Source organism: Lytechinus variegatus, chromosome 10 (genome assembly GCF_018143015.1).
Source record: "Lytechinus variegatus isolate NC3 chromosome 10, Lvar_3.0, whole genome shotgun sequence".
NCBI classification, from domain to species: domain Eukaryota; kingdom Metazoa; phylum Echinodermata; class Echinoidea; order Temnopleuroida; family Toxopneustidae; genus Lytechinus; species Lytechinus variegatus.
Window position 1 is genome coordinate 16,184,967 of NC_054749.1, and position 24,599 is coordinate 16,209,565.

Here is a 24,599-nt window from a genome sequence, read left to right on the forward strand (position 1 = left end):
ATTTCTCAAGCCATCCAAACCTGTGAAAAATTGTCATCACATGGTGCCTACATTTCTTTTGTTCGAAACAAAATGTGTTTGGATAAAAAGTACTAACCATCTACTTCTGATACAGCTGAAGCAAGGATTTGGAATGCACTTCGTTCATAATCAGATGTTGAGTTAAACCATACCCAAAGACTGCTTGAGGTGGGACCAGTCACAACGCTGGCGTAGACATCGTTAGGTTCATCTTCCCAGTAATACCAATAGCCCAGACTATTGAATACTGAAATGCAGCTAATGATGGATGAATCATTTAGAGCATCATTTCCTTGTCCTACACACAACGTATCATTTTGAGCGATGGCAAGGATTGTGAAATGGAGCACGAGATAGGTATCATCAGGGGCAATGAGGGACCAAGTTACAAATGTTGCCTGATATCCGGAGTAATATATACTTCCGTATGACTGAAGAGTCAAGACATCTCCTTGGGATACTTCAAATGGATCTGACAAGGCAACAAATAAGACAGGAAATTCAAAGTGTTGGTTAACATCCTATGGTGCGATTTCAGCCCGCCATCCTTTTTACTATATTTACACACTGTCGTTCACTGTTTTTTTAACACCTGAAAAAGTGGTCCTCTCAAAACACTTACTGGGATTGCTCTAATGTCCACCATAGTTTACGTTAAATGGGAGATCAGTATATGGACTGTTGCATTTAATTGGTTACATGTGTTTCAGAAGTTCTTATACTGATTAAAATATGCAATCATTGTTGGATAGTTTGTATTATGACGATGGTAACTATCATTATCATTATTATCATTATTATGACTATCAATATCATTATCATCATTATCACCATTGTCAATAATTACAATTACAGTAGTAATGAAAAATATCATAACATGTTGCGGATCTAGCCACATAGGAGCATAATCATAATCTTAACAAGAGTGTCGCTAAGGCGAGCACATAATACGCCTGTCTGTGACACAGAAAACTGAGTTATTGGTCAAGAAAAGGTGGCGTTTTCACCTTTGACCTTCTGACCTCAAAATCGTTAAAATTGCTGAGAAATATGCTAGTAACATACACACCAAATTCTGTGAGCCTAGGTAAAGTTTAACTCTTCATGCGTTACGTTCGCATTATTGCACATCCGTAGGCGTGTTTCGTTCGCATTTTTGCACAACCACACATTTCCCATAGACGTCCCCTGTCCCATTGTTTATCGAACAATTGCATGCCCCGGAGTGTGCCTAGCTACAATGTATAGCCTGACGCTTTTGTATACCGTACATGTGTACCAATCGATCGCGCGTGCGACATTACTTTAGCGTTCGACGGATTATCCGGGGGATTATCGCAGTTTACAAATTACAGAATCATTGAGTTTTCCCAAAAAATCAATACATCCTGATCACAGCCAGGAAGTTCATTGAAAAAATGAGAGGATAAAATCAATAAACCCTCCTCACAAACAATACCATGGCCAGGTTTATTGTTAGGAGTCTGTGACTCATGGCACGAATGTGAATGAGACCCTAAAATAATGCAACACACAGGGGGTTTACAGGTGAACGCATGAAGAGTTAACTAAAATTATCGTGTTAACAAGGACTTGAGAAGGGTAAGATGAAAACATGTCACTGTGATCTTGAACTTAATAGGCTTCCTGGGATCCATGCTAGCATCATACACACCAAATTATATAAGCCTAGGTTCAGTTAAACCGAAGTTATCGTGTTTACAAGAAAAAGTTAATGGATGGATACCGAACTTGATACCATAATATGTCCCGTCTAGGACGGGCGTATAAAAAGATAATAACATGTGGATCTAGCCACATAGAAGCATAATCATCTTAACAACAAAACAGTAAAACTTCTTAAATTTCTGCAACAACCATTTACATAAACTAAAAGTGTTTTTTGCTGCACTTGTTTGATTGATTAACTCCTGTCATCACACCTCCCTCAGAGTGCCAAAACAATAACAGAATGGGCTGAAATAACACCAAAGGATGTTATTGATGGAATATGCAGCATCAATCATGCTTTTTGTCCAAATAATTTGTAGCCAACTTAAAAATTTCATATCGTAAAATATATTTTAGTTTAATCCCGTTTTTGTCTTGCATGTTGGTGAGGATCATTTCCAAAAAGCAGTTTTGTGAGCTTTTTTGATCCTCACACCAATAGATGTTTGTATTACCTTTTTTTGGTATTTATATGTAATAAATGAAATGTTTTTATTTTGAAGTGGAAATAAAAAAAAATACAATGCTCGTATATCAGATTTTAACTGATTGCTGTTCTGTTTTGATACAAGGTGAACTATGCATTCATCCTTACCACACATATATTCATCGTTGCCATTCTTGCACTCTATTATTCCATTGCACAGGGATTCTGTTTTGACAGCTTCAGTACTTGGTTCAATGTCACAGTATTCAAAGTCTGCGTAAGAAATGATACATGAATTAAAACGATGAGCTGAATACACAATGGAAATCTTTTCACAGCTGAAACGATATATAAGCATCATGATATTAATAAAGCAAAGTTTTGTTTTCAACAAGGAGCTTTGTTTGTTCCCAGATTTGTTAAAGGTCATGACAAGTACTCCCCAGAAAAATGTTGATTTGGATCAATAGTGAAAAATATGACCATAATGCTGAAAATTTGATAAAAATCAGGTGTAAAATAAGAAAGTTATAATATTTCAAAGTTTCATCTAGTTTTCTCAAAACAGTTTATTAAGCACAACTCAGTGATATACAAATGTGCACCTGTTCAGTTTATAGGAACAAAACTTGATTTCACATGACAAAGGGGAGAAATCAGAATATTTCGTATTTCATATTATAGAATCCAAAGAAATAGTGAGTGGGTGCCGTCAGCAGTGCCGTCATTTGCATACGGACCAGGATGTGCATACAACTGTTGTGTAAAATTAAGCGAAATTTCAAAATGTAGTAAACGTTCTTGTTTTGATGAAACTTTCAGTGTTGGATGTTGGAATTTTCTTTTTATTCAAATCAATTTTTCTTAAGGTACATTACCAATTTAATTGTAGAAATTGTATAAATACCTTCTACTAGTATACTATTTCATGAGTTTCATTAACGTATAGATCTTTCTAAGTGCATTAATGGCCATATCAGAATTTAGCTCTTCATGCGTTACATTCGTATTATTGCACACCTGTAGATGCATTTAGTTCGCATTTCTGCACAACCACACACTTCCCTACTGATGCCCCTTTGTCCGCTGATTTGTAGTTTTTGAAGTTTTGTTTGTTTTGGATACACTCGCTTTCAAATCCTTTTAGTAGGAGATTGTCTACATTTTTACGTGTAAAAAATCAACACATCCTCAAGCACACGCAGGAAGTTCATTGAAAAAAGGAAAAGAATCAATAAAATCCTCCTCACAATGCCACTGTCAGGTTCATTGTTAGGAGTTAGGCCTCATGATACAGAGTAGGGGAAGGCGGGGTAAGTTGAGCCACCACCCCATATCTAATAATGAATGAGTCAGACATTCTGGTGGTGGCATATATTGATGACCCATTAAATAACCTTGAACCCACCACTTTGTTTTCAATTTTGAAACAAAAAGTAATTTTTTAGAGGGAAAAATACAAATTTCAGCCTAAAAAGTAAAAAAGGAAGTAAAATAGATAAGTGTTTTTTACCCACACATGTCTTTAAATATATTATAGAAATAAGAACAATATTGTTAGTCCAGGTATGGATTCTCATTCTTGTCATAGTCTTTTACATGATGAATGCATAAGAAATTTGTGGATGTGAAAATATCACAATAAGCTTGGACTGGGGTAATTCAAGCCAAATCAACGTGGGGCAAGTTGAGCCATGGTAATTCTAATGTTGATGTATAATAAAAAAGAATAAAAAAAAAAGTAAAAAGCCATTGATATGTAGGCAGAAGGGAGTTAATTCACATGACAGTTCTTTTAATTTCAGAAGATGTTAGTATTTATAGAGAATTAGCAAGTGAAAATACTTTAAATGAAAAATTGACATCCTAGTTCTTCCCGCATACATTTTGTACATAGTTTTAGTGGCTCAACTTACCCAAGACGGTGGCACAACTTACCCCACAGATGGGGCAAGTTGAGCCATTTGACATCATTTTTTTCACAATGACTTTCAGTGTGGGGGTAGAAAGTTATATATAGGTGAAAAAGATTTCCCAAGAATCAAATTTAAACGCATGGTACTTATTTCTACAATATTACGAGTCATATCAATTCTACCATGCAAAATGCAAAAAGTGTCACAACTTACCCCGCCCTCCCCAACCTATATATAAGAGGTGCTTTTTCTGAGACTAGTCAAAGATCTACTCTATTTTATTTATTCACTGTAGTATGGTCTTAGTTTGTCAGATTAGCAATATTATAATTACATGTGTATTAAACTCTCAGGTGAATACAAAAGAGAATCGTGCCAGTAACCCAAGAACCAATAAAAAGTGCTACAGTTTTGATGGAAATTGAAGAAGAAAAGTAAAAATAAAATAATTTGCAATGCTTTATTACATTAGTATGTAATAAATTCACACATGACAAGAAAGCCCATCAAACACTACACGTTTACTTCACATTTCCTAAGTGTTCAGATAAAGGTTATAGCTGTCTAAATGACAGAGTTTTATACCACGTAGAAGGGTTCACTGCCGGAATAATGCAAGAGGGGGTTACAGGACAAGACACAAAGAGTTAAAGGCCTTTTTAGTACATACATACTTGCCATGCAGAATGTAAAAAATCCCAGAAGTTTGCAATGATACCAGAGGCAAAATGGCATAAAGTGTAAAAATAAAATCATTGTAATTCCACATTTTCATGATGGAGTCACAGCATGTTTTACATCTTAGATGGAAAGATTAAAATGCATCACAATTAATAGAAAATACATCAAGTGTTTGATGTCATTGGATTCCTCATATACATTTCACATAATTTGTGAATGCAACTGGTGTTGATCAATAAGCAACATTTGAAATGTCATAATTTTATCATTTTCCATCTGACTTTGATAAGAAAGTAAATTTTCCCCAAAAGCCTGTTCAAATCGAACTCGGGTTTAAATCAAACTGTATAGTCTCAGTGTGTGCTAACATTTTGGAGAGCCAAATATGTAGAAACTTTGATCATGCATTATGTTTCTCATGTTTAATTGGTTCTTCACCCATAGGCCTACTTTCTTGGCAAGAAAAGTCTTGTAGTTATCATTTCCATACATTTTTAACAGTTTGGGAGGTAAGTGCTCTGATGAATTGCACATCGACAGTTACAGTTTTGTGTCACATTTGGCTTTCATTATTGCTAAAACAAAATTCACAATGAAGGCCCCCTCCAAAAAGAACAAAGTATCATTACAGATGAGTCATTTCTATCATAAAACAGGTTCAAGGTTGTAGCCAATGGTGAGTGTGTATGCAAGACACATGTTCATGCTTCAATTCTACACAACCTCCAAGCTGTGTATTTTGGGTGCATCATTTTACGCATAGCATGCAAAAACTGAGACGCTATGTGAAATATGCATTCTTTCGGAGAAAGGGCTATGGCAAGGATTTTTATGTACTCACTTTATAGGCGCACATACCTGCTATGCCTAGAAAGCAAGTGTGATTGCTTCATGGGTCGTCTTCTTCCAATCTATGAATATTTGGAGACAGAACCATTCCACAACAAATTCATACTGCTGACCCATTTTACAAAACAAAGCACATTTTAAATTTGCGATGTTCGTAAAGATGAAGGCAACTGGGGTATTCACAATAACATGTAAAAGCACTTGGCGAAAGAGCCTCGAGACATTGCATATTGCAATTACCCTTGAATGCACTGCACTGCCACTCATAAATGTGCATTATTTGTATATCATCCTGCTTGAATGGCACAAAATATCCTTTGCAATGATACATACCTCCACCATCTACAGAAGTGATTTGGAAACTGAAGTAATCGTAACTGTAATACGAGTACTTATATTCAATAAACATTTGCGAATTGTTCATCAAGTGGAACTGAGCTGACTCTGGAAAGATGGTATAATAGGTGTCATCATAGGAGTATATAGTCAACATCCTGGTGCCATTGATGTTTGGGTCATGTCCATAACCAAAGGTGAGGTACGAGCCATAATTTAGATAATGATATGATGGTTCGATCAGAAAAGCCCGGTTTGACGTACTGAACTTCCATAGCACATAGCCACCTTTTGAATGATAGTCTGATGTTATATTCACTGATTCACCAACTGCTAATTCAATATCTAAAACACACATAAAAGAAAATTATTTTGATAAAATTAATACCCACACATATAGGAAGAAAATTATATACAATAACAGTTGAAACAGTCAGGCTATTAAGATCTACTGAGTGAAGTTTGTTTTATCTGTTCCATTTTTTTTATGAAAACTCTTCCAACTATCAGAGAATGAAAATTTTGAAACCAGTTGATTTTATATTGAAGAGAAAAAAAGATAGATCAATGAAGCTTTTCAGGAAAATTGAATGAGTAAGATTTTTATGAGCATTTGAATATCAAGATCACCAATGAAATGTTGATCCTCCCATTGGAAATGCGACCAAGATCTGTGATGTCATAGATGTACAATTTTCCAAATACTTTAATACACAATTATATCCCCTAAATTTCCCTTTAATATAGTCTGCTGCAAGATCAGGTGTTCCTTTTTATACAATGTAAGAGGACATGGTAAACAAATTGCACAGCGATGTATCAAGGGTAAATTATTTGTTCTATCATTAAAATGAGCAAAAATAGAGATGTTTTTTGACATTTTCAGTGTCCATACGGGGAAAGTTGTACTTGCATGACATTACAGATCTTGCTCACATTGCCAATGGAAGGATCTCCATATTATTATTGTTCTTGACATTGAAAATTTCATAACTGTCTTATTTTTTGTCCATTTCTACTCTAACTTCCACTGATATGTTACTCGTTTTTTTTTATATTTCAATAGTATTTTATTGATACTTTCCAATAAAACATATACAGATCAGTAAGGATACATTCATACATTTTGTGTTTACACATAGTACTGCAAATAACAAAGTAAGTACAGGTTTGTTACGTAATATATGTTACTCGTTCCTTTTTCTGCTTTCATACATGATAGCTTGCTTCATTGGTTTCATTCCCCTTCAAGGCAAACATATACGTTGCAAAGCTTGACTACAGATAGACTACAGAAGTGTCCCCTAATGGAGGAAAGACACTGTACAATACCAAGTAACACAGCATACACCAATAGGCATAAACCTGCAATTTCTCTCTCATCTTATGAGTTAATATGGAAGTTTACAGAAATGCATGCATCATTTTTTTAATTGGAATGCTAGTAGTACAATCAAGATATTTATATTATAATTACCACATCCATTTTCATCAGTCCCATCATCACAGTCGAAATTTAAGTCGCATTGCACTGAACGGTTGTGCCACGCACTCCCATCGCAGAAGAAATAACCTGTAAAAAATTAATATGTCGATCAAAGTGAATTAAGTTTTCCAGTCTAAAAGATCCGTTTTTACGCATGCCTTAACCCTTTGAACCCAACTAGTGAACACACACATACCCGATAAGCCGGTATGGCCTGAAGCCATGTGACTTGAAAAACATTTGGCTCTAAATGTCAGGTGATCTTTTAAAAATGATGTCATCTTTCTAGTACGTGTAGGGATATTAAGTTGATAACTTCAGTCCAGATTGGTACCGATTTCAGAAAGGTTATAGCATCAAAAATGGCCGAAATATGTTTTTCTATTACGGTGGCTTGTGTGGTAATACACAGTGTAATACACGGCTGACTACAGGAAAGCTATTGATAAATCTGACATAAAAAGTCAATACACTGAATTTGAACATAAATCAGACACTAAATCTTACATTACTGTCTGTAGACTAGGTCTACAAGACACTAAACAACTTCAGCTGGGCCCGCCCGGGTACTAGAGGGGGGAAGATGCCGTTGGGGATATGTGCAAATAATTCAGGATATAGGTCACAGCTGCTCCTAATGTAGGGTTCAAAGGGTTTAGGCACCTCATCAAAAGTCAGAGTTGTGCCTTTCCTGCAGGGATCGTGCAATCTATCTTTAGCAGCTTTTTATTAGAATTCATCGGTCACAAAAAGATGGTAACTGCAGGAAAGCAACAATAAAACAATGAAATCCCTCACATCGGGATTCCAGCTAAAATATACGGCATCAAATTTTGACAGGTTGCCTTACTTCAAAACATGTAGAGGTAATTCATCGAGAATTAATGTATTGTAAAGTTCATTTATTGTGCATTATATGCACTGATCTCTCAACAGGTGAAAAAGGAATGGAAATGAACAGACATGTAAATAGAAGGAAAATGAGAAACAGACCAAACACATTTTATTAAAGAGTAAGAATTCAAAATCTTTTCACACCTCTCGGCATATTATCAGGAGTGTTGAGAGAAATCTTGATTTATATACAGCTTAATAATGCATTTGTTGGTTGAACTGATTAAAGTGTATTACAAGCCAGTACAAAGAAAGTTGTTCTGATAATTGGTACTCTTCGTAACCAAAGTAACAAATTCATCCCACCTCTATAAAACACCAAATGAAGTAACTTTCTGTGACATATTTTGGTTGAAACAACAAACCAAATGTACATGTCGTCAATTTCACCTGATATTTTGCTTGCTTCTGCTAAATACCAAATGAATTTTCAAATTTATATTAAAATACTTTTTTAAAAATATAAATTACAGTCATCCCAATACCAACATTAACCTGCAAAAAATTGTTCCAGTCACCTTTCATTACACATCAACAATCTTAAGTAATTAATTTGATCTAAATAGAGAAAATGGCCATTGCAGGTCAATGATGAAGCAGACCATAGCATAACAATTGACCCTTTTTTAGACACAATTAGCTCTATTCTGAAGTCTGGTTTAACTTAGAGAATGGCCTGTGTGCTGAAATTGTGAGATACTGAAAATGTCAAAAGTTTGTTTTCATTGGCCATTCTCATCAATTTGCTATTTCCTCGTGCATTATGGTAAATAACACAATTTTTAGTTATTTCCTCTTAATTATGAACGGAGTGCCAAATGAGCACTTTTCAAGTGGATTTTGGGTATTCTAAAATGTATATTCATCCATCAACTCTTTCAAATCTGTGCTCTCTCTCCCTGGATTTTTATAAACACTTTTCTTCATTTATGTTTGGATTCCCTTGGTATACTGAGTGGAGTTTCTGAACTTTTTTTTCATAATAGATGAGGTCAGAGACATACATTGAATCTTGTGCATTCTGCATTTTTCCTGGAAAATGGAGAGGTTATGGAAAAAAAGTAATTCCATAAAGAGGTCCTAGCTTCTACACAACTGAGTGAACATACCTGATGTGTTCAGCAAGGATACTTCAAGTCTGAATCCTGTATCACTATAGTATTCATCCGATGAGAAGAGAACAATCAGTTCTGAATCATTAACCAGGAATGTGTTCTCATAATCATATGAGTAGTATCCTCTGTAGAAAATGTTGGATGTGGTGTTCGTTTCTGGGTTATTTGCTGTTGCCACAAGATAGTCATAGTAATTTAAGGACAATTCCAAGATGGTGATGTAAAAAGGCAGGTCTTCATTGTCCTTGGTGAAGAACCAGCGATATTGAACGTTTGGTGGGTAGTAACCAGGGAAGTTTGGCGACATGATTTGGATGCTAGCTCCTTCGCTTACTTCGTGATAGAAATCTGGGTTTAAGTTAGAATAAGAATGTTCAACAATTTGACCTTCATCAACTATACATCTGATGCTAATTACAATGCACTACAGGGGATCGTCTTACAAAGAGTTATGTTTTATCTGATCAACCTCATCTGTATGGAAATCTAAAGATGTCATAATTTTATCTACAAAATATTGCACAATATCCTCGAAAAATATTTCAAACATGCATTTTAGGTGTTGATGTTGCTGGCTTTCCATAGTTATGGTTGATTGGATCAATTGCAACTCTATGTAAGATGGGACCCTGATCAGTTAACTGCAAATTATCATGTATTTTTATGGGGGACTTGACTCCATTTGGATATAGATCATTCAAATTAGAATGGGATTTAGTGACCAGCAGATGGTATGTCATAGCATTGGAAATTGCCTTATAAATTGGTTTCAAACAGCATCGATCACAAGATATTCCCTGTTAAAATAGAAGAAATTTTTCAGGCTAGGAAATACTTGGCAATTGTTTCCGCATTTTCACATCGCCCCAAAACATACTCTTCTGAGTAAGTTTTCTGAAGTAAGTAACGGGCATGCGCAGTATGGTCTGATAAGCAGGCAAGGTGCGGGATTCAAAATCGCCAGCTGAGCATCCAACCACGGTGCCCAAGCCCAACTACATGCTGGGCTAAGAAAGTTCCTGTATTTTGCTTTCACATTGCCTACTATTTAGCAGGTATTTTCTTTTGGGGATATTACACAAAATTTGCTTCCACATTGGAAAACTACCTGGTATTTTCTGATCGGGATAGATTTGGGCAAATTTCCCAATCAGAAAATACCTGGAAATGACAAATTTGAGGCAGTATGAAACCATCAGTTGTAAACTCATTCATGTTATTTTCCCAAGGCTAAGCTGGCTTGGCTGAAGAATTTCTTGCTGGTATTGTGCAATATTCATATCGTGCAACAATAGTTTTCAATTCCTGTTTTTTTATAGTAAATTTAAGGTGTGGGAAATGCTGAACCACTACAATACCTGTTGATGAGGGAGCAGTATCTGTATTACCTGCAATAATAAAGAGAGGAAAAAATGAAAGAGAAAAAATGTAGCCAATTACATAAAACAATCGACAAATCAAAATATACAAAATCATTAGCTTTATTATTTATCTCATGTCAGACGATTGTCAAGATCAAGATGTGTGTTTTACATTTATTCAAGAACTACTTTATATTAATTCAGGAAGTACATTTACCTATGATCAAGAATTCTTAATTATTGGACTATTGCAGTTCATTGCATGTATCATATTTCCAGTCTGAATTAAAAAATATTGAATACAGCGAATTGCGCGATGATCTTGGGAGAGCGCGTGTGTAGGGAGATGCAGCGTGCGCAGGAAAAATTGTGTACTTTCATTTGGCATGCAAGTTAATCGTAATGACCTAGCAAATCAAATGGATATATCCCAGTTATTGACAGAAAATTATCAAATTACCCAGTGAATTACCTTCATCCATTTTTGACATGATTCTGACAGGCATAACAAGTTAGACAATTCATTAAAGGACGAGTCCACCCCAACAAAAAGTTGTCTTGAATAAAAAGGAAAAAAGCCAACCATCATAACACTGAAAATTTCATCAAAATCGGATGTAAAATAAAAAAGTCATGATTTTTCAAAATTTCGCTTAATTTCACAAAACAGTTACATATACATCCTGGTGGGTATGCAAATGAGTAGACTGATGACGTCATCCACTCACTATTTCTTTTGTATTTTATTATGTGAAATATTCTAATTTTCTCCTCATTGCCAAGTGAAACAACGATTAATCCCGCCCTGAACATGTGGAATTAACATTGTTTAATACTATATGGCTCAGTCAAGTTCATCCTAATTGTCGAATCTGTAAAAAGTGAAATATTGTGTAATTCAAACAATAAAAAACAAAAAAAATAGTGAGTGAGGGACATCACCAACTGTCTCATTTGCATGCAGCTGAGTTGTGCACATCACTGTTTTGTGAAAATTTTCAGCATTATGCCAATTTGATTTTTTCTCTATTTATTCAAATCAACATTTTTCTGGGGTAGACTTGACCTTAAACTAAAATTTTGCATATCATACAGTCATCATTTATACACAACGCTTAGCAGAGCCCAGTTCATAATTTTTTAAATTCCATACACAAGGCAGCTTCACAATATCCTTCTTTAATTAGTGAGAGAGGTCCTCTACATTCTTCACCCACAATTTAATGCAGCCACCCCATTCAAACAAGGGGAACTATGTGAAGTCTTCAATACATTTCTTAAAATATCAAAATCTTGAACATACTTTCCACAATGCTGAGGATGAAAGGCAATAGCTTAGAGACCCTTGCATAAACGCCTGGAAAACCTTGTCTTGCACATCCCCTTCCAAAGCTGGTTACACCAACCAAATGCCATCTGCCGTCTCCGCCTTCACACACCAACGGGCCGCCACTGTCACCCTTCAAAGAAAATGTAAAGAATAAAAGATTATACTAATAACAACTAGACTAGTAACCCATCATAAAGACAAATTACGACTAATTACCCCAAAACCAACAATACCTCGCCCAAAATGAATATTTAGATTTTAATTGAGCTTAGAAAAGCACTCCCTAAGTTTTAAAATGCAGAGGTAATTCAGGGGAAACTAACAAACCCAAGGTTTAAAGTTCAGGGTTCACTGAAGTATGAGATGCGCTTACTGGACGATCTCTGTGAGACTTCCATTTGAGGAGTCCAATAAAAAGATGTTAACAAGTGGAGTTCCTCTGGCAGTCTCGCCTGCATTATGCAATTGAATATAGCAGCAGTGCCAACTTTGAAACATACAATAAAATAATCATTCACAAAAAACAACATTCATATAATGATATGCGTACAGTAATACTACGTTCATTGACCCTTCGTCGGCCATGATCTGGCAAAACCGTGCAAATCATTTTTTTTAATTTTCTGTTTCCTAGTGTTTCTTTTAGGTTTGAATGTGCTATTTCATCTGGCAAAATTTCAAGTTCTATATCTAATCGTTTTTTAGATTCGAAAACCAGTTTTTGTAAAATTGTCTAAAAAATCAGAAGATTTAAAAGGCAAAGGTATGTAAGTAGACTTACAAAAGTAGTTTTTCAATTTTTGACGATAATGAAAAGACAGAACTATGTAAGTCTACTTACATAGTTTTATTAGAACAATATCTTCGAAAGTAGAAGTTGATTTATCAGGCAAAAATACGTATCTCCCACATTTCTGCATTGTAACGGTCTGGAGAATGGCATCACGCGCAGTTAGCTAAGCGCCATTTAAACTTCTCACAGTCACAGTGGTGCCATAGATCTTATTCATGAATTCTTGACATGCTACTATTTAATATCATTTAATTGAAATACTCACATCACAGGAATCTATCTCTCCTCTTTCATATCCTGCACATAGCATGTTCTCATTAACAGAGTAATTTCCGTAAAAACTCCTACATTCGTCAACTTCAAACAAAGTGACAACTGCCTTCTGCAAGTGTTCTGGATAATTACCTGTGGGTTCATAATACAGAAATTGAACACGCTAAAGGTATGGCAAATCCAGACTCATTTTAAACAACTACAACAGAAATAAAAAGAATCATCAAAATAAACATCAAGACATTTCATGAAACTATGAGAATAGAACAAATGATGACATGATACTTCAGAATGAATGGCCAAAGTAGTAAGCATGACCTCTAAACATTAACCTCCCAAATCTCACAAAGCTTGCATCACAAAATCCTTTATCTATCATAATTATAATCTTCACAAAACAAAGAAGTAATCATCGCCACATGATTGATTAGTGGGTCATGTGGCCTAGTGGTTAGAGCATTGCACTCATAATCGCAAGGTTGTGAGTTCAAATCCCCACTCTGCCATTGTCTCCAGTTTGATAAAAAAAGGCCAGAGACTAATATCTGTCGTCTTTAATGTCAGCCGCTATGCCTGATTAACCTAGACATAAAATGTTTCCTAGGTAATTGGTTACATACCAGCTTGGCGTATACCAGCAAAAAAAACTGTTCTACTAGGTTCCCATGGGAGTTACCATAAACAGAAACAAAAACAGGAAAAGAAATTATAATAAAAATTAGGCTGTGTATGATGTTTGAATTAGAAATCAATGGTGGATGGTGAATTGTGTTTCATTAGTAGACCAATGGCAAACTGGTGTTACCAAAATTTGCATAATTACATGTACCATTGGTTGAACCGCACCTCATACATTTTATGCATATTAGGTTTTCAAAATTAGCTGATATACCATTAGAGAACCATTAATGTACCACTGATGCACCATTCATTTACCATTGAAATGCAAATGGAAACTACCACTTGTCTGAAGAAATGCAAATTAGGTTGAATGACACTTTTGAATGGTGGATGAATGATAGCCAATGGTGTATGGTATTTTCAATGGTATTATAAACAGTTATCTTCAATGGGACTTCCGAATGGTATTCCAATGCTATCTCACTGAATTGTATTTTTGTTTGTTTTGTTGTTGTGGTATATCCCAACAAGAAACTTCAGAATAAAGCCTTAATATATTTATACCATTTCCGTCATTCCCCCATCCAGCAATCAAGCAAGGGCTGTAGAGGGAGCTTTCTTTGGATGAATTTGCAAGACATGCAGGTCTGATGTAATCGGTGAAATTGACAGGTGTGGATAGCTCGATGAGTGCTATGTCCGCATTGAACTCGATACCAAAATTGTAGTCAGGATGAAGAAATATTCCACTGGGTTCAATTCTTTGCTGATACTCAGAAGGGCTTTCGCTGTTAAGAGCTCCAAGGACAACAGCATCTACTCTTTTACCATCATCACTAAAGAGACAAAATTTCAAATGTGCAATTTAACGTTATTGGAAAAAATTCAAGAAAATGATGTGAATGTAAAACTTAACAAAGATCATCATACATACATCCCTGAAAATTACTTTGAAAAACCTCACAAAAAAACTACAAACTCTAAAATATTTAAATATAAATCTAGGTACGGGGTCATTCCATCTGAATTCACCCAGTGGTTGCACCCGACCGTCTCAGAATTCGTTGTAAATTGATACACATAAAATTCACCATGGCCCACGCACAAAACAAAACAAATTAGTCAAATCGGTCTGTCGGTTCTCGCGCTACGGCCCGCCCTTTTCTCCTTGTTTTGACAAAAATGGGCGTGACCTTCAACTTTCAATGGCCATTGTGTCGTTACGTGTTGACCAATTTTCACAAAACTGATACCATTTAATAGGAAATTCAGAGAGGAATCCAAAACATGCATCAAATAATGTCTTAAGTGATTTATATGGTAATGACCCTTGACCTTTACCTTGAATCTGACCCCGGACAAATAATTTTTTAACCTGATTTTTGTGTATTTTAATTATTTGTATGATATTGACAAAATATGTTAACACCAATGATGATATTTTATTTCTTCACCGTTTAAAGCTCTTCCAAAGATACCATGAAATTTCACTCCAGTCCCACATACTGACATTCATGTTAGTAAAGTGTTCACAAGTTACATAATTTCTTCCAATCTTAAGTCACAGTATGCAAACACATGAAAGTAATTAAGCTCATCAGTTCACAAATGAAACATTAAACAATAATGCTCATGAATAGGTCGGCCGTGATCTGGCAAAACTACGTAAGTCATTTTTTGGCGTTTTTCAGTTTTTTAGTGTTTCTTATAATATTGAATACGCTCTTTCATCTGTTAAAATTTCAAATTCTAACCCCAATTATTTTGCATTATGAAAATTTCCTGTTTGATTGTCGACCGCACTTCGGACTGCAAAATGCGGTCGGATACCCCGTTTTTCGTTTGGAAACTCTCAAACATTTCCAACCCCAATAAACCCATCTTGGCCATGCAGGTAATCCCCTTGTCTCAATTTCACCACGACATGCCAGCCAAACGAGCGCTGAGCCAAGGACGAAATGATAAACAACAGCTGTGCTATTATTACGTAAGACTTGTCTGCCTGTAGAAGGATCTTCGGAATGAAATTATTGTATTCGATATTAATCACGTTTTCAAAGGCATATTACATTCAGACATCCAATACTAGTCCATTTTCAATTGCGAACGAAGAAAATCGACCTCGAAATAAGGAAAGTAAACGGAATAAAAATTACGGTATGCTTAGCATGCAAGGAATGCGATGCATCCCATATAGTTTCTGTCCGTCCAGCAAGAAAATATGGGATGCACATTACGAAAATTTGTGTTTAAAAATGGATCTCATCTGACACCCAAATTTCAAATTCCAAGCTACTTTCACTCGCCCCCCCCCCATCCCCGATTTATCCTTAAGTAAACAACCACGCACTCTCCCAGATAATCCACCTTCCCCCAAGGAGAAGTGACCTTCATAAGGCCTGGCAGAGAGAGAGAGAGAGCAAGAGAGAGAGAGAGGGTGAGTTTTTAAAACTTATTGTTATTTCAGCAATTGTGGGTCATTTTGCATCGTTCAAAATTTCATGTCGATCTTCATCTAAATTCCGAATCGTTTTTAGATAAGCTAATGTCCTAAAACAAATAGAATACAAATTCATTCTTTCAAGATTAATGTCAGCCAGGAAGCTCTGAAGAGTTTGTTTATACTATTACGTAACAAGGACAGCTGCAATCCCACTCTATGCTGATCATCAGCCTGTTGTGGTGGCAGGCATCCGTGTTATCGGCTCTTCCCAGCAGCAGCAGTCACTAAATCGACCCCACCCAAGTTTAAACGCGAGAAATGCAACTTTCCAAAAAAACTGAAATTGGGGTGTCAATACCCCACTTGAGATCCCATTGACTAACACACAAGGAATCAGATGAACCCCACCCCAGTTTAAACGAGAGCTCTCCCAAAATCTGAAATTGGGGTTTCAAATACCCCACCTGAGATCCCATTGGCATAACACGCAAGGCAATGGAGTTCCTGTGTTATAAGCTGGTGGGGTATTTTTTAAACACAGGATTCGCGTAATGCATGCCGTTCACTCACGCAATGATACAGTCTTAACGAAAGAAAGAAAGGAAGGAAGGAAGGAAGAAAGAGAGAGAGAAAGAAAGAAAGGAAGAAAAAGTTTCTATCAACGCCTGTATACATGGAACTCCATGCACTCACCAGAACTACACACATTGCAATCCATCGTGTGTGGCCCCCTGCTGTGACCGTTGATGCTGGGGTGTATTATCTTCGGACTGAGGTCAAGAAACAGGTGTTTCTATACTTAAATTTCATGCTTGAGGGCAATAGGGTTTGTAGTACTGGGAGAAGAGATTTGATAAGGGAAACTGGGGTATACTGCTCTTAAAAGCAAGATTTTCGTCATGGGGAGATTCGAAACCCAGTTTTTGTAAAATTCTCTAAAAAATCACTAAATTTAAAAGGCAGAACTACGTAAGTCGACTTACAAAAGTAGTTTTTCAAGCTTTGACGAGAATTAAAAGGCAAAACTATGTAAGTCTACTTACGTAGTTTTCCCAGAACAGTCATGACGAAAATCTCGCGTTTGAGAGCTGTATACCCCATTTTTCCTTATCAAATCTCTTCTCCCAGTAATACAAATCCTATTGCCCTCAAGCATGAAATTTAAGTATAGAAACACCTGTTTCTTGACCTCGGTCCGAAGATAATTCACCCCAGCATCTACGGTCACAGCAGGGGGCCACACACGATGGATTGCAATGTGTGTAGTTCTGGCGAACGCATGGAGTTCCATGTATACACGCGTTGATAGAAAGTTTTTTCTTCCTTCCTTCCTTTCTTTCTTTCCTTCCTTCCTTCTTTCTTTCTTTCTTTCTCTCTCTTTTCCTTCCTTCCTTTCTTTCTTTCTTTCTTTCGTTCTCTCTCTCTCTTCCTTCCTTCCTTTCTTTCTTTCTTCCTTCCTTCCTTTCTTTCTTTCTTCCTTCTTTCCTTTCTTTCTTTCCTTCTTTCTCTCAGGCTGTCTAATTATTTTCTTTCTAGACTTATTGTTCTTCATCCATCCCCTTTCTACACCTCTAAAGAACATGCATTTGCCAATCATATCTGTAGTGAGGCCTATAAATGTCCTTTTCTCAAAGTTGAGGTGTAGGCCTTTACATAGATAATACGTTTGCGATTAAAAAAATAGTTACAGGCATAGTTTGTATTTAAATTATGAATAAGACTTTGGGGAAAAAAAATAATGATTTCATATTTTTGTGCATATCAGCAGCATGATTATTATACTTTGTATGTTGGTATGCCATTACTTCTATTTTTCGAACGTTAAGACTGTATCATTGCGCGAGTGAACCCATTTTCTTGCTGGACGGACAGAAACTATGCATGCATCGCGGTCCTTGCATGCTAAGCATACCGCAATTTTTATTCGCTTACTTTCCTTATTTCAAGGTCGATTTTCTTCGTTCGAAATTGAAAATGGACTAGTATTGGATGTCTGAATGTAATATGCCTTTGAAAACGTGATAAATATCGAATACAATAATTTCATTCCGAAGATCCTTCTACAGGCAGACAAGTCTTACGTAATAGCACAGCTGTTGTTTATCATTTCGTCCTTGGCTCAACGCTCATTTAGCTGGCCCGTGGTGGTGAAATCGAGACAAGGGGATTACCTGGCCAAGATGGGTTTATCGGGGTTGGAAAAGTTGTTTGAGATATTCCAAACACAAATCGGGGTATGAAACCGCAGTTTGCAGTCCGAAGTGCGGTCGACAATCAAACAGGAAATTTTCATAATGCAAAATAATTGGGGTTAGAATTTGAAATTTTAACAGATGAAAGAGCGTATTCAATATTATAAGAAACACTAAAAAACTGAAAAACGCCAAAAAATGACTAACGTAGTTTTGCCAGATCACGGCCGACCTATTCATGAGCATTATTGTTTAATGTTTCATTTGTGAACTGATGAGCTTAATTACTTTCATGTGTTTGCATACTGTGACTTAAGATTGGAAGAAATTATGTAACTTGTGAACACTTTACTATCAAACGGGAAATTTTTGTAATGATAGCCGCAAAAGAAGAAGGTGATTTATCAGGCAAAACTACGTATCTCCCAAATTCTGCATTTTACCGGTCGCTTTTTTTACAACATACGCACTCTTGGATGATAAAATCAATGACACACTCCGAGCTTTTTATCAGGCAAAACTACGTATGTTCTAACTTATCAGGCAAAACTATATGTCACAAGGTACGCGGCCGCGTACGTGGCAAATGTTTATCAGGCAAAACTATGTATGTCCTCCGCATGGCAAAGTTTTATCAGGCACAACTACGTATCTCTAACTTTGCCATGCGGAGGACATACGTAGGCCTGATAAACATTTGCCACGCGGCCGCGTACCTTGTGACATACGTAGTTTTGCCTGATAAACATTTGCCACGCGGCCGCGTACCTTGTGACATACGTAGTTTTGCCTGATAAGTTAGAACATACAGTTTTGCCTGATAAAAAGCTCGGAGTGTGTCATCAATTTTATCAGGCAAAAGTGCGTATGTTTTAAAAAAAAGTGGAAAATTAGAAGATTAAATGAGTAAATCAACTAGTTTTTGGTGCCAATAGCTTATATAAGTTCCGCAGATCAAAGGAAAACAAAAAAAATCGATATACCATTTTCCACTTTTCCAAGAAAAGCAAAAGAAGCAATGTAAAATATTCAAGCTCGAATATCTCGCAATGGCAAAAAAGGAGATACGTAGTTTTGCCAGATCACGGCCGAGGTATCTGTTTAGGCATTTTGATGTTCAGCTATATCATATATATATATATATATATATATATATATATATATATATATATATGTATATATATTCTTGTTAGTAAAGTGTTTACTTTTATCATCAAATTGTTGAGTATATGCTTATTTAAGGCTCCCATAATATATATATATGATATATATTGCTGAACATCAAAATGCATAAATAGATACCTATTCATGGGCGTAAATGTTTCATTTGTGAGCTGATGGCGAGTGAAAGTAGCTTGGAATTTGAAATTTGGGTGTCAGATGAGATCCATTTTTAAACACAAAGTTTCGTAATGATATCCTTTAATATTGATAAGTTTTGATATTTTTGCTCTATGTGTATTAGAAGGTCTGCAACATCCTTGAACTATATGTACTTATTGTGACAAAAACAACGTCACCATTGACATTACCGACGAACTTTAAAGGACCAAAGGGCCAAAAGGTCATTTGTAATTGTACAATGCCTACTTAGCTTGTTGTATGTGAGCAAATGGGAGGCTGAATGTCAAACATTCGTATTGTTGCACACACGACGTACCATCCAAAATGTACCGTTGCATGGCTTTAGGAGGTCGTCACAATACCATTTTATTCATTGCACTCAGTAAAAATGAAGGTGCAATACGCGTATAGCCTGCTGACTAAATGCGCAATGCTGCCCAGGGTCATGTGCGCTCGTGAAATTTTGCTTTTTGCTTCAGTATTTTTGCTCCCTTTTCATAGATTCCTGCAAGGAAAAATTCTTGTTTTGTTCATATTTTTGCTACATTCCAAGGCGTTGTACAACACAAATAGCAAATATCCTTATTCGTGAAATGGTGCGAGATTTCTCATTCGGTGAAAGAAGGAGATGCTCTATTCAACTTGGCTAATGCTTCATTGAATACAGCATCTTTCTTTCACCTCATGCAAAATCTCGTACCATAGCACTCCTGCCTATTTGTATGCAGTTAATTTGAAAAATGAATTGAATTAAAAGAAAGACAACACCAAAATGGACAAATTCTATCTCTTTCAAATCAAATGATATTCTGTACATGTGTACATTACAGCAAAGATTTTATATTTTGTGCCATTATGGACAGAGGTGTTACGTCCGTATGCCATAACTTTAAAGCTAACCCAATGTACATTTGATACCGGCAAACCTGTAAAGCCAAGAAATAGTAACAAGTCACTAATAAATTACCAGGGGGCATTCTTCAATCTCATTTACAACACTCCAGAAAAGTGTTCACAAAAATATGACCAAGCAGGTTAATATGACAGTTTTATTTATCCCCAATGGGGGTATTCCTATTTCATAGAACAACCTGGCAAGTAAGATGTTTTTCATCTGGGGGATCAACACAAATTATCAAAGGCGATGAAGATAGAGAAAAATTCTTTATTCAACAAGTATATGGTCTATGATTTATTAAATGACATTCGTGACCAAAAATTTGGGTCAGATATTAGCATCATTTGGGTCAGACATTAGCAAAGATATTAGCATCATAATATATTGATATTGTTTAGCTCCTAAATAAGCAAATAAATCTCTAGTTCATTACTTACACACAGTGGGATGCAGTCACTACCCATTTAGAGGTAATCAAAGTACCTCCACAGAATAAATTATCGTCACTTTCCAAATAGACTATCCATGGAATTTCGCCAGAGAATGCATTGACCCCACCTACTATCTCTGCAAACTCCTGCTCCTTTCCAAATCCTGGTCTTGTACCACAGATATCAGTTTGAAACAGATCTGCCGATGAAAACATAAATTGTATTATTTTTTTGAAATTCATTCTCATTCTCTCCCCCTCTCGCTCTCTTTCTCTATATGATTATATACACATTCATCATCTTATGAATATTAAACTCTGCTAAGATGAGATACATCCCACTAAAACGATACCCACAAGACAGACTGACAATGCCAAAACAGGCCCCAAAGGCTGACACAAAGTACAGACCTTCAATGTGGTGATGGAAGATTAAAGCAAACCTTCCTCTGATGAAATTATAGTCACTGTCATCTGAGTATTTGCATCTTACTAAGAACATGGACAATAAAGTACCTCAACTGAAGACATAAAGTAAAAAAATCTAAATGAGAACATACATGTACACCGACGGGTGTTTAGACAATAGCAACTGCAAAAAGAACATTTTCCTAGTCTTGGTTTTATGTTGGCTATTGTCCTGATTAAGGATATGCCTTTCAATCAACATACTTCAGAAAAGAAATGGCATACAATCAACATACTTCAGATTTGGACATAGCAAAACTGAGAAGCAGATGATTTTGTGATGTAAAATAATTTGTAAAATGTAAAATCATTCCATCCTTAAACTTCTGCACACACACGATGACCTCAATAACATTGAGTAATACAAAACCTTTATACTCTATGTGCCATGTAAATATGGAATATACGGGAGAAAAAATGGGATTATAAATGATTGACAGTTCAATCACACTTTACTCTGTATCTGTAAGTATGAATACATTTTCCCAATAAAACTATTAAGATGACCAATTATAGTAGAAAACTGGACATTAACATTATGTTGGCTATTGTCCTGATTAAGGATATGCCTTTCAATCAACATACTTAAGAAAAGAAATTGGAAAAAATCAACATACTTCAGATTTGGACATAGCAAAACTGAGAAGCAGATGATTTTGTGATGTAAAATAATTTGTAAAATGTAAAATCATTCCATCCTTAAACTTCTGCACACACACGATGACCTCAATAACATTGAGTAATACAAAACCTTTATACTCTATGTGCCATGTAAATATGGAATATACGGGAGAAAAAATGGGATTATAAATGATTGACAGTTCAATCACACTTTACTCTGTATCTGTAAGTATGAATACATTTTCCCAATAAAACTATTAAGATGACCAATTATAGTAGAAAACTGGACATTAACTTTTCCTCGTCCTAAATGATCTTGTTATATTCCACACAGTTTGTGCAATATCATGTCGAATCACTGACTAGTTATTTCAACCCATGACCTAATTCATAGTGACCATAAATGGATCAAAGTAGACAAATATAAAGAGAATTTTTTTTTACAGTAAAATGACAGTCACATGTTCGTGAATTCATTGACTTTAATACTTATGAATGGGTGACACGACATATGCCCCTGAGACATTTGCTACGGTCTTAATATCTCAGAAGGCATAGGGTTAGGATTGGAATAAAGAGTTTTGTGGTTCAGAATAATTTAAGGGCTAGGTTTAGGCTTTATTTACTTTTGGGGGTTAGTTTTTAAATTTGGCTTAGCATGCAGACTTTCCATCAGAGCAAATGTCGCTAGAAAAAATGTTAGGGAACAGATGAATGTCCATATGTTTTATAGATCCATGCCCAAAGTTTCCACACAAATTCAACTCAGCATGCCAACATATGCCAACACATGGCTGGCAACTCTATTTTACTGCCCTTTCATCTGATGGTTTCAATGCTTCCCACACAGGCTTCGTGCAAGGACAATCTCCGGTAGATATCCTGCCCCATGATGAATCTCCTGCTCCTGTTTTAGAGTCTGGTATCCAAATTACGTCACATGACATGGATGAGGCTTTCAAGCACCTCAGGATTGGCAAGGCTGCTGGTGCCGACAATGTTTCTCCTGAACATCTTAAACATTTACATGTAGGTGACACAGCTCGTCGTTTTCTACTTGCCCTGTACAACACACTCTTACATCATGCTCACTGTCCAAAAATCTGACCAACATGATCAAAGGAACTACAAAGGAATTACCCTGACATCTGTCTATGCAAACTCCTTGAACTCTGCCTCCAACCACACCTGGTATGTCAGCTTTAAATCAGCGACACCCCTGATGAGCTCCACTTTGGTTTCAGTAAGGGTTTTTCATGCCCCCTCACATCTATCTCACTTCAGTTAATCATCGAAATGAACACTGCAACCCCCTACATACCTTGCTCTATTGGATGCAGAGAAGACTTTCAACATAGTGTGGCATACATGTAGAGGGCTTTGTGATAAGCTTAAGTCATCCCAGCTATACTCCTGCATTCAGGACATGTTGGAATCCATATACCATGGGATCAAAAGCATGGCCTTTTTGAGGGGGGGGGGGGCAGTAACTCAGTCCCCATCACCAAAGGCAACTGTCATATTGGGGTCCTGTCTCTTTTACTGTACACTGCATTTGTTGACGGATTGATCAAGGAGCTGCGAGAGAAGAACCTTGGATGCTCAATAGACGGCCTTTTGTCTGGCTTTGTTGTTCTTGCCGACGATGTCGCACTTATAGCTAACTCTTCAGACGAGCTTCAGTTGATGCTTGATGTCGCATTAATCTATGCAAAGTTCCGGCACTACAAAATCAACCCTTCTTAAAGTGCAGTGATTGTCATCAACAACACCACACACACTGCAATATCTTCCTGGACAGTCAATGGAAACACCGTTGAAGAAAAAAAAACGGTCACTAACATCTTGGAATCTCAAAACCTGGTTCATGGTACAATCCGACTGACAGCATAATCGGAACTGGCCCCGTATTTCCTACTCCCTGTCTGGCTCTAGGGCATATACTGGTCTCACCCCAATGCTGGTCGCACACTTTTGGTGGACTCCCCAAGGATGCTGCATTTTGGTTCAATTACCAAATTCACCAAATCCACAGAAACTTGACAAAGCTGAATCTCACCTATTCAAGAGGATATTTGGAGTTTCAATAACAGCTGCAGACGAGATAGTGTATCTTCTCAACAACCTTTTGCCTCTCTCCATCAAGATAGATCTTGACAGATTGGTCATTTTTGGTCAACACTCTAATCTGGATCACAATTGCTTTGAATATCGGACATTCCTGGCCGCTCTCGGAGCAGGGACTCCAACCATCCAGGATACGTTAAGTATGACCTTCCCGATCTCCACAGTATTATCGCAAAACCACTCCCTTACTCCACCTTTAAGAAATTGGTTAAGTACAAGATATACCTTGCTGTCAATCATCT

The 24,599-nt window shown here is 36.4% G+C and overlaps 1 protein-coding gene across 1 annotated transcript in view; it reads right to left on the reverse strand.

Moving 5' to 3' along the window:
- LOC121422634 overlaps window positions 1-24,599 on the reverse strand; it is a 78,514-nt gene that overhangs the window by 15,357 nt on the left and 38,558 nt on the right. Inside the window, exons 14-23 of the mRNA XM_041617796.1 lie at window positions 21,149-21,341; window positions 14,399-14,670; window positions 13,206-13,345; window positions 12,121-12,277; window positions 10,815-10,844; window positions 9,451-9,804; window positions 7,439-7,534; window positions 5,959-6,306; window positions 2,348-2,452; window positions 98-493 (exon numbers count right to left, since the gene is read on the reverse strand). Of these exons, the coding sequence (XP_041473730.1) occupies window positions 98-493; window positions 2,348-2,452; window positions 5,959-6,306; window positions 7,439-7,534; window positions 9,451-9,804; window positions 10,815-10,844; window positions 12,121-12,277; window positions 13,206-13,345; window positions 14,399-14,670; window positions 21,149-21,341 (2,091 nt within the window). The remainder of the gene's footprint in view (window positions 1-97; window positions 494-2,347; window positions 2,453-5,958; window positions 6,307-7,438; window positions 7,535-9,450; window positions 9,805-10,814; window positions 10,845-12,120; window positions 12,278-13,205; window positions 13,346-14,398; window positions 14,671-21,148; window positions 21,342-24,599) is intronic.